The sequence below is a fragment of the Microtus oregoni genome, unplaced genomic scaffold (assembly GCF_018167655.1).
Source record: "Microtus oregoni isolate MIOR12 unplaced genomic scaffold, Mior012 000034F_ref0000314, whole genome shotgun sequence".
NCBI classification, from domain to species: domain Eukaryota; kingdom Metazoa; phylum Chordata; class Mammalia; order Rodentia; family Cricetidae; genus Microtus; species Microtus oregoni.
The window spans coordinates 25,447,156-25,458,001 of NW_024543093.1; the positions used below are offsets into that span (position 1 = coordinate 25,447,156).

General features: G+C 41.0%; 1 protein-coding gene across 1 annotated transcript; it reads left to right on the plus strand.

The window, feature by feature from the left end:
* The first annotated feature begins 667 nt into the window (after positions 1 to 667).
* LOC121432470 (myelin P2 protein) lies at positions 668 to 9,215 on the plus strand. Its single transcript, XM_041630460.1, has 4 exons — positions 668 to 778; positions 1,875 to 2,047; positions 2,203 to 2,304; positions 8,686 to 9,215. The coding sequence occupies exons 1-4, from the start codon at positions 706 to 708 to the stop codon at positions 8,734 to 8,736; spliced, it is 399 nt and encodes a 132-aa protein (XP_041486394.1). The 5' UTR covers positions 668 to 705; the 3' UTR covers positions 8,737 to 9,215.
* Positions 9,216 to 10,846: the final 1,631 nt, after the last annotated feature.

The following is a 10,846-nucleotide window of genomic DNA, read 5'->3' on the forward strand; positions in this document are numbered from 1 at the left end:
TTGTCTCCAGGTTAGCTTTTTTAAAGGAGCTACAGGGCTGCTTCTCATCCTGATGTATGAATGCATCTTCTGTGCTCAACTGTGACAGACTGACCTTCTTGTCTGCCTACTCAGCCTGCCAGAATATGAAAACTATGCCAAGCCTCCCTCACCTCTGAATTTGTCCTCACAGTGCGGCCCTCCATTTCTCTCCCACAGCATATTTGAGCCTTTTATGACAATGTTCACAGACTTTTTCTTTCTTTTAAGAAATCTTAATTGTGCTAAATTAAGAGTCACCAAGATGCCTACACACATGCAAGTGCACTCAAATGTACTCATGTATGGGCATGCACACACACACACACACACACACACACACACACACACAGAGATACACAAGCATATAATGCATAGAAGGACTTAAGCACTCATATCAATGTAAGATCAACCAAAAGAATATTCTGAAGGTTCAAACAATACTTTCAGTTATTTTCATGGTTGTGGAAACACAGGGACATTATGTAGGGGTTTCTTTTCCCATGGGTAGGCAGTTTATGACTTAAGAGCCGTTCATTGCCCAGTCCTATCACCACCTTTCCCCATTGGGTCTCAGCAAAAGTCACATGCTTTGGGTGTCTTTGAAAAGTACTGTGCAAGGTCTCAGCATCCCAGGGGCATCTGCTGCATCCCATCAGGAACTGCGCTGAATTCTCATCCATCGCAATGAGCAACAAATTTCTGGGCACCTGGAAACTTGTCTCCAGTGAGCATTTTGATGACTACATGAAAGCTCTGGGTGAGAAACCCTCCATGGCAAACACCCCTTTAAAGAAAGATGCAAGAGGTTTTCTTCTAACGCTTTTTTTCCGGCTGTCTAGGGAATGTCATGTGGGATGAAGTGCGATCTTCTGTGTCGTTCATGAAATTTACTTCCACCTCATTGGCAGTAAATTATCAGAACTTAACTTAAATGAAGCTATTTAAATGCATGGGACCGGAAGGCAGTTTCACAGGCTTGTCTTTGGAGAGTTGGGGAAAATATTAGAATTTTAGTCCATCCATATGCTGGGATTTTGTGAAAGCTGGTTTATCAGAAATGAGTAGGCTCATAAGATAAAGAGTTGAATACTAGAAACCGCAATTTTAAATTTCAATCTTTATACAAACTAAAGATTCTTTTTTTATTTGCTTTGAGTTTGTCCATTATTAAATAATCATGTGGGTGAAGCTTGAGAAATGAAGCAGCCCCTAGGTGAGGACGTGTGTAACATTTAAAAGTGGCTGAGATCAAAAGAACTGGTCGGCGGCAGTGAGTTCAAATTCAGTCACACTAATGCTGTGTTGGAACAGTGTCCACAGACAGAAAAGGGTGATGGACAGTTTCTTTTATTTTGTTTTTTCACCAGGAAGATTTAGGAACTACAAAATGTCAGAAATAAGATTCAATCAAGGATATAAAAAGGAGGGTTTCACTATGGCCATAGCTCCTTATTGACAGAAAATATAGACCAGTGGGGGGGGGGGCTGGAGGAGAAGAGAGATCGTCTCATTGAAAACAGCTATGTTTGTAATTACAAACTAAGCTGTTTTTAAGCTTATATGGAACAGAAGTGATTTATTCTGTGGTGAGGGTAGCATTGGGCATAGCAAAGTGGGCAAAACTGAACAGCGTTTGCGCTGTAAACTCTGTAGACGCCACTGCTGAGCACTACACTAAAATGCTTGCGTCACCAACATGTTTCTCTGCTCACTGTTGAAACATGGAGGAAGTCCTTGGTAGGAAACCCTGCCATCTACTCATTGAAGGTACTGCTAAATACAGAATGTGACCACCATTGTCCCTTACATATGTTGTCTTGACTCCCACAATCTGATATTGCCTTGCTTTTCAGGTGTGGGGTTAGCCAACAGAAAACTGGGAAATTTGGCCAAGCCCACTGTGGTCATCAGCAAGAAGGGGGATTATATGACGATAAGAACAGAAAGCGCCTTTAAAAACACAGAGATCTCCTTCAAGCTGGGCCAGGAGTTTGAAGAAACCACAGCTGACAACAGAAAAACCAAGGTAATGTGTAATATTTGTCCTGAAACTTGGTCCAGTCAACTATCGAGAGACAGGATTATTTTTTCTAGGATTATAGGCAGTGGGGAATGAACATGATGTATTGAGACATCTGACATGCAAACTGAGGTGAGCTAACCTTGAACTTGTCTTTGCAGAGCATCGTGACGCTGGAGAGGGGAGCCCTGCAACAAGTGCAGAGATGGAACAGTAAAGAGACAACCATAAAGAGGAAGCTGCTGGACGGGAAAATGGTCGTGGTAAGTGTAAGATCTCAGCCACATAGGCCGATACTTCCAGGTTCTAGAGCTACGCATGTGGGAACAAGCCCTCAGGCAGAAGTGCCCGAATGTTAGAGTCCTGTGTGACCCATGTGCGTGCATGCGTGGTTACGTCCACGTATGACTCAGCTAAGCCCTTGCGCGCATGTGTGAGCCGGTCATCTGTGTCATCTGCGTGACTGCTGATTTTGTTGGCGTCGTTGCTGATTTTGTGGGCATCGGGGAGTTGAGATGATTAATAAGAACATCCCCAATTTTCGGGACAGAAATAAAACTACATAAATACATTGATTATGCTTGTCTCAAAATGTCCCTTGTTCTTTAGACTACAAATGGACCATAATGCTAAGAATAAAGCCAGAGTTAATGCTTAACTGGAAAACAATAAAGGATTCACATTTAAGTCCATTAAGTGTTAGTTCAAGATTTCCAAGCAGCCGTATCAAAACAATAACATTTAAACAATATTGAAAATATGGATAAATGTCACTTGTTTGGGCTTACAAGCAAAAAAAAAAGTATACTTCAAAAGTAAAATATAACCCTGAGAGGCTCAATTATAGAATATTTGCAGTAAAAGTACTTTGCTTCCAATAGTCCATAGGAACTTACCTAAACAATGTAAAAAATGCAATCTAAGCGAAGACCTCCTTCAGTTAGCAGATCCGAGGAAAAAGAGTCAAGATGGACTGGAAGGACTGAAGCCTGTGTCTCTGTGCTCACTAATGGCACACACAATCCTCCAATGTTTCTGCTATCTCTCTCACTCTCTCAGTGTGTGCTTCTTTTTTTTTTTTTTTTTTTTTTTTTTGCTTTTTTCGAGACAGGGTTTCTCTGTGGTTTTGGTTCCTGTCCTGGAACTAGCTCTTGTAGACTGGTCTCGAACTCACAGAGATCCGCCTGCCTCCACCTCCCAAGTGCTGGGATTAAAGGCGTGCGCCACCACAGCCGGGCTAGTGTGTGGTTCTTAGTTCTCGCTATGCACTAAATTTACCTGGGCAGACAGTTCCAACATGAGGGCCCATTATAGATCAATCAATCAGAACCTCTTAGGGAGTTTATTTAACCACTCACTGGATAAGGCAAATGTAAAAAATCATTTTTTATTTGTCGCTATTCTCCTTGTGAGCAAAATACTAAAAAGTATCTTCAGAAAAAAGAACTATGCCAGAGACCTGCTTAGGCGGGGGCTCAAGTCCCAAAGAGGACTGTGGAGTGGGAGGGGGGACGACAAGAACCAGGGACTGGACACAATCTCAGGGTGAATCAGGATGGTTGCCAGCTGTGTTTATTGAAAAAGGAATATGTCTTTTATATTTTAGATTTGCACATAGGATTGGGTGGGAGAACGGGAGCACTGAGCTGGGGTGTGACAAGATCAGGGATTGAGGAATCTAGCATTGACTTTGACAACAGTCATATGTTAATGAAGGGAAATTAAATTTTTCTTGCCAGAGATAAGGAGAATGACTGCTTTAGTAAGCAGGAACTTTCCTCAAGCCCCAAAGGAGTGGAGATCCTTATCTAAATGCCTGACCTTGGGAAAAGGACTTCTAGGGAGCAGATGTTACACTGTAACTTAAGAACAACTTTCGTTCCTCACGGGGATAAGCCCTGAGCTGTTCCCTAAATGTGTCTGTGTCTTAATCATACTACACAGGCCTGTCCCCTCACCACACTCCTGAAAGAGAAGGTCCTGGTGTCTTACTCTTTTCCCATTATAACATTCCATTCTGGTTTCTCTACACTTCTTAACTGAACCCTTGCCCTCAGTGGCCTCAGACTCTGGATCTGAATTGTAGGCATCTCATCCTAGATCAAACACGTCTAGTAAATCTCTAACCTTCCTGCACTTGGTGTAATTAGGAGGGCACAATGGGATTCCTGCTTCCATTGTGGCAGGGAATTCTCTCCAGAGAATTATTTTGTTTAGAGAGAGGCTACCATTGTATACATTTTCATCCTTCAAAACCTGCACAAATTTTTCCAAAGGGGGAAGACATTGCTAGTGAGAATCTTTAAAAATGAAAGTTAAAAAGTACTGGGGAAGTGTGGGCTAATGTTGAAATGCTGGAACTTTGTCAAACAGTAATGGTCATTATGTGGCCCATGGCATCTCCTCTTTTTTTTTTTAATTTTGTAATTTAGACATCTAGAAACTATGATGAAGAGATCAAATAGGCTTGTCAGTCACCAGAGAATGACAGGAAGAAGAAGGATAAGAATGAGCACAAAGTCTAGAACAATGCTCAAATTTATAATAAATGATGAAAAGGTTCCTTCTGCGAAAAAGGAATTTAAGAAATTTAAAAATCTTTTCATGCAGAAGCCAAGGGAGATTGTAACACCATGAATAATTACAGTAATTTGGCCATGTAAGGTCTGCAACCAAAATGTCTGGATTATATAGGGGAAAGCCTCTGCAGGGAAGGCAACCCAGCCTTGGGCTGGAGAGTCCAGGGAAGAAGGTTGGGTATGTGGTCACACCCTATAACAAACAGCAAGGGACTGAAGGGTGCTGGGATAACCTGGCAGCCAGGTCCAGCTTTGATTTGAAATGTTAAACAGGCACCTCTGTTCCAGGTTTGAAATTTAGCAAGTCCCAGCCTTTTTGTTGATAATAAATGAATGATAAGGAACAAAGAATTCATCTGTGACTACTTCCTGATGATGCTGGGGCATAGGTGGGATGTTGACCAAATCCCTTTTTCTTCAGGCTCCGCTCCACCGTCTAGAGCTAGGTGTACAATGGAAACTTCTAGCTCCATGGTCCTGATAGCTGGGGGAAGGAAGCCCCAGGACCAGGGAAGGGGGGAATTCCCACTCCCTCAGGAATAGGCAGGTGGGGAAATAGGCCACTGATTGACAGTACCTAATCTGTAGTTCATATGACCTGTGAGGTAGATCCAAGCAGTTTCCTGAAGCCTATAAGAACCTGTTAGAAGACTGAGTATGTAGATTAGACAGATGCCTTTAGCACAACAAAAAGCACTTTTAAGTCTACATTTAGAAAACCACCAAAAGAAATGTAAAATCTTGAGCTTGTGACTGAATAGGAGCTATGCTTTACTGGAGCTAGAGTAACAGTTTATCAGAATTCCGTTGGTTAATGCTAAAACTCTGGATTTTCAGTCTTAATGTAACAACAGCATAGAGAGTGAAAGAATTCTGAGCCGTTTTCCATAAACCTTAAAGCCATCGTCTTTCTCATACCTTCACAAATTGCATCCACGTACCTGGAAACACATCTTTATTTTTTTATGTCCTCAAACCTTTATACACACTGTAAAACACCATATTAGAACCCTAAAACAATTTTTTTAGAGCCTCATAACTTAAGCTTTCTTGTCCTGAGACCTTACATAAACTTCACACCTTACTCTTTCAATCACTCACTTCAAGACACAGAGCAGTCATGGTAAAGTGAATTTCTGTAAATAAAGGAATAGTAAAAAGTTTTGTTGAAATCTGTTTTGTGAGTTTATCTCTTTTTTGAGTATGGTAGCAAGGTAAACTGTTTGGTAGCTCTAGGAAAGGGAGGCCTTAGGCCTGAGTCTTTGAGTGTAGGGAAATGGGAAGGCAGCTGACACCTTGGGAGAAAGGAGTGGGGCGCTTGCTGCTTCAAAAAGCAAACTGTACACGCCTTTAATCCCAGCACTCGGGAGGCAGAGGCAGGCGGATCTCTGTGAGTTCGAGACCAGCCTGGTCTACAAGAGCTAGTTCCAGGACAGGCTCCAAAACCACAGAGAAACCCTGTCTCGAAAAACCAAAAAAAAAAAAAAAAAAAAAAAGCAAACTGTCTCCCAAGATTGCATAAAGACATTGTGATAAAAGGTTTTCTAAACTAAAACTGTTCAAAATCTAAATGTTTCCCAGTGTGTTTTTATAATTTAAATGTCTGTAAAACTCCACTTTTTTCTTTAAAAAGTGTACAATCTCTCAGAAGTAAAGTACTCTATTTTATTCCAAGAGGTAACCCACCCAAGGCAGAACCTAGCTCCAACAGAGGGAACAATCTTTTCCAGGGGTTTGGGTCTCCTCTCTGGACTCAACCTGGGCCACATTTCATAGCCTACCTTCCAGGTCCCAGCTCGCTCTATTTAACTGTGGCTGGGGCTTCTGGTGCCAATCATGGATCCAGCATCTCTGAAACTGGTAAGGTTCACCCTTGCAGCTGCTTCCCTATGACCCCTCATGTCTTAAATCCAACTTTACCTGGGGGACACTTAGTGTTATCAACTCTGGCTTTGTACAGTCTTGCATATAAATGCATGGAGGTGTAGTTTGATGCCTTATTAAACTTTGTTTTTTAAATCCCATCTTTTGTAAACCTTGTTTGCAGGAAAGGAATTATCACACAAAAATCTATCCTAATCGAAAATATCTCGGAGACCTGCTGGTGTCTTTTTGGTAGTCGCACTCCACAGGGTCACCTTTCATTACGATGGCAGTGAAGTCACATGACATCCATCTTCTCTAACCCTAGCAGTGATGGTGACCAGTCAAATGGCTGCCTAAAGATGGGATCAGGCCACACGGTTCTTTTAAGATTCCTATACATAGATTTTAGACTATCAACCCCTCAGTGTTACTAGTTTTAATCTTTAAAAAAACTAGATTTTACAATTTTTAAACCATATTCAATAAACTTTTAAGTCTTGAGGAACAGAATGTTTACATAAACCAAGTCTAATTTTTTGGCTGTTCTACTTTGCTTCCTTTTCCCCATCAATGTCAGGTGGATCAATCTGACACAGGTCACAGAGGAAACTTTAAGTAATGTTATCCACACAAAAAAGATGTCTGAACCCCTGCCAAGCTGAATCCAGTGACCAGTGATCTCAGAGATTGTGGCAGCAGAGATACTTCAGTCTCAGCTCCATGCTTACAACAAAACTTACAGACATGCCAGAAAACATAGACCAATCCACATACACAAAATACAGGCGAAAACTTCCAACAACAAACTAGAAGCAAGTGGTGGGCAATGTCTCACTATTTGCCCTGGATGGAGACTATTGGGGTCCTGTTGAACCAGACTATGATAATCTAAGTTATACACACACACACACACACACACCCTAAAAAAGAACTGAATATCACACACGCACACAAACTCACACACACAAACGCACATATACACACGTGTACATACACACATGTATATATACACCCATGTATAGAATTTTAATTATAAGTTTTTTTGTTATATGTTAAAGCCAAATTTTGTTGCAAATTATATACATTTTAAACCATAAGCAACATTGCAGGTTTTTTAAAAAAAAATATACCTTAAATCACTTTCTTATCACTTTTTTAAGCTTTAAACTATAGAGACAACATGAGCCTGGGAAACATAAAAGGTATTTTGCTTTGACCCATGACATTTTAACGAAAGCATCCATCTCTTCACACGGTGGAGGAGCCAGAGGCAGAGGTGGGTCATCGCCGGGTGCAGTTTACAATTTAGCGTCAAGGGCCTGGTGTGACATTACAGAGAGAACAAGTTTCCACTGGCATGCTCTCAGACTCTTGAAACGTGGTGCAGTGTTGACTGTCTCTACTCACCTTATCCCGTGTCCCCAAGTCTAAGTAGCCAAGGACTACATCATCGTACAAATTGTAAGAAAGCTGTTAGTCCAGAAGAAGCAACCTTAATTCCTTTTTTCTTACGAGCACTACACAATGTCAATAAAAGTCTTCTTTCTCTAAACTCTTTACGACACATGACTCCAGTATATGTCCTCCTTCTCACCCAGCTCTTAGTCTTTCTCTGCTAAGGGGTTTGCAATACCCAAGGTAAGTCCTGTCCACACTGAAGCCAGATGCCAAAGACCAGCAGGATTTTGACCTATGGTGAGAGGAGATACTGTCTATCATGTCCGGGGAGACAGGAGACCAGGCACTTGAGGAAGTTTGTCCTGAATATCGGGAAGCAAGGACAGATGAACACTAGAATCCAGCTCACCTCTTCTGCCTTAGTCTAGGCCATGGTCCATGGAACAGCACTTCGCTAATGTGGCCTGTGCCCAGTCTTCAGGTCTTCTTACCTCAGTTACCCAACACAGACACTCCTTCACACATAAAGTTTTATTTTATCTTTGTGAGGACTCCAGCTCCCACAAAGCTGGCTACCAACATTAAGCATCATTACTGGATATATCATGGATAGTAACACAGATCAACCTTAAAAGTTGTCCTCAAATGCCAGTGGCCATAATTGTGAACTGCTAGAGAGCTGGCGTGTGAATGTTTTATCCTGTCTAAATGTGATTGTATGAGTTCATTTAGACCGCTGTTTTATTCCAGATGTCCTGTTCTCTAACTTGTATTTTACACAGTCAATCTCCCTCTCTTAAGGAATGCATGATGAAGGGCGTGGTCTGCACCAGAATTTATGAGAAGGTCTGAGAAAATCGCTGCATCATTCAACTGGTGCTTCCCCACCTAAGACTGGGAATCATTCAGTGAGACCCGAGGACCCTGCAGCTGACTTGTCTGGTTTTGCATTTGTCCTGATATGTTCTATAGGTAAATGTTTCAGTTGAGAATTAACCTAACTTTGTTAATTTAGACATTTTCCATTTCATCCGTGTCTTACTATGTTAATCCTTCTGTATTGACCAGGCACAAATAGTCCATGAAAATCACTGCCTGCTAAGTGACAGCCTAGGCTGCGCTCATACTGTTTGAAAAGAAGTAATCAATACTAAAGCAAAGTAAGAATATTGATCTGGGCAGTGATAAATGTCTCCAGGGGCCTGGAAATGTATGAGGCAGGGGAACCACAAAGAAAACAAAACAAGGGGATGAGCTGTTTTAAACTGGGGGGCTCTACTTTCAGCCAATAGGAGCCACCTCCATTCCATTTCGGCCAAAGTTTCACAATGTACAGGCAATGGGATGCACGGCTACCACAGCAATCGAATGTAGGATGACAAGTGTAGGCACCTACATAGCTCACATCCTGACCAAGATAAACACATGTCCTTAATCTTAGAAAGCTTCCTCGTCCCCCTCCAAATCTTGTTTTGTCTCACCCACCAGAAGCACGATGGTGCTGATGTGGTGCTGGATTAGCTTTGCCTAAAATAGAACCAGACCTCATACATTCATTCTGTTTCCATTTTAAAACCTAGCACGATGTTTTTCATGTTCATCCAGATTGTTATGTGTAGTAGTAATTTGTTCCTTTTTATTGATGAGTATTATTTCATTGTATAACTGTATCATTTTGGTAATCCATCTTTCTATTGAGACAATTGGGTTATAACCCATGTTTGTATATGGTAAATAAAAGCTGCTACATTCTCATACAAGATTTGATGAGCATATGGCCTCTTTTGTGTTTGGTAGTCGTAAAATTAATGAATTCAGTAATTCATGATATTCAAGAATGAGAAGCCACTGTGCTTATATAAGAATGAAATTAATGTATAATTGAGTAAATGAGAATTATGCGAATGTTCATGGCAATCAAATGTTCAAGGTGGAAGAAGGTATCTTTCTATCTATCTATCTATCTATCATCTATCTATCTATCTATCTATCTATCTATCTATCTATCTATCATCAATCAATCTATCTATCTATCTATCATCTATCTATCTATCTATCATCTACCTATCTATTATCTATCTATCATCTATCTATCTATCTATCTATCTATCTATCTATCTATCATCTACCTATCTATTATCTATCTATCATCTATCTATCTATCTATCTATCTATCTATCTATCTATCTATCATCTATCTATCTATCATCTATTAATCATCTATCTATCATCTATCTATCATCTATCTATCTATCTATCATATATCTATCTATCTATCATCTATTTATCTATCTATCTATCTATACACACACACACACACACACACACACACACACAAATGAGGAAAGACAGGAAAATCCATGAATAAATGCAAAGCGATCAGTGTAAACCCATGGTTTCCATCATGCTGTGAATAGAGATGTCCCTTACAGTCACACATGTTAAAGTCTTGACCCCCTAACTGGTGGGACTATTTTGGTGATGTTAAAAACGTTAGCAGGTGGGGTCTACATGGAGGAAGTAGATCACTGCGGGCATGCCTTTGAAGGTTGCCCCAGGCCCCTCCCTCTTTTTATGCCCCCTACCTTCAACGAGTTTACCTCTGCTATATAGATTGGGTGTGATCATGCTTCGTGGACCACAGGCCCAGAACCAATGTAGGTAACTAACCGAGCCTTTGGAATTCTGATCTCCGAAGCTACCAGCCACAGCAACCCTCCCTCCTGTTGTTTAGACCGGGTGTTTTGTCACAGGGACTAATACAATCTCCAAGCTGTGTGTGTGTTTATAAATAGGTACAATTGTACAAACACAACTACACTTGTATGTGTATGATATAAGCACATACCTGATGTATGTTTGCATGCTTGGGTCTTCTGGTTTTGTTTCCCCAAAGAGCGAGAAGTACAGATACCCCAGACACATAAGTACGCTTAGCACTCCGAGCTTTTTGCTTGATGTC

What these genes read in the sequence shown, in the direction of transcription:
- LOC121432470 (XM_041630460.1), top strand. Translation starts at nt 706, where the DNA reads ATGAGCAACAAATTTCTGGGCACCTGGAAACTTGTCTCCAGTGAGCAT. An exon ending in CTGACAACAGAAAAACCAAG is followed by an intron (nt 2,048 to 2,202) that starts GTAATGTGTAAT and finishes TTGTCTTTGCAG; the next exon opens with AGCATCGTGACGCTGGAGAG. An exon ending in TGGACGGGAAAATGGTCGTG is followed by an intron (nt 2,305 to 8,685) that starts GTAAGTGTAAGA and finishes CCCTCTCTTAAG; the next exon opens with GAATGCATGATGAAGGGCGT.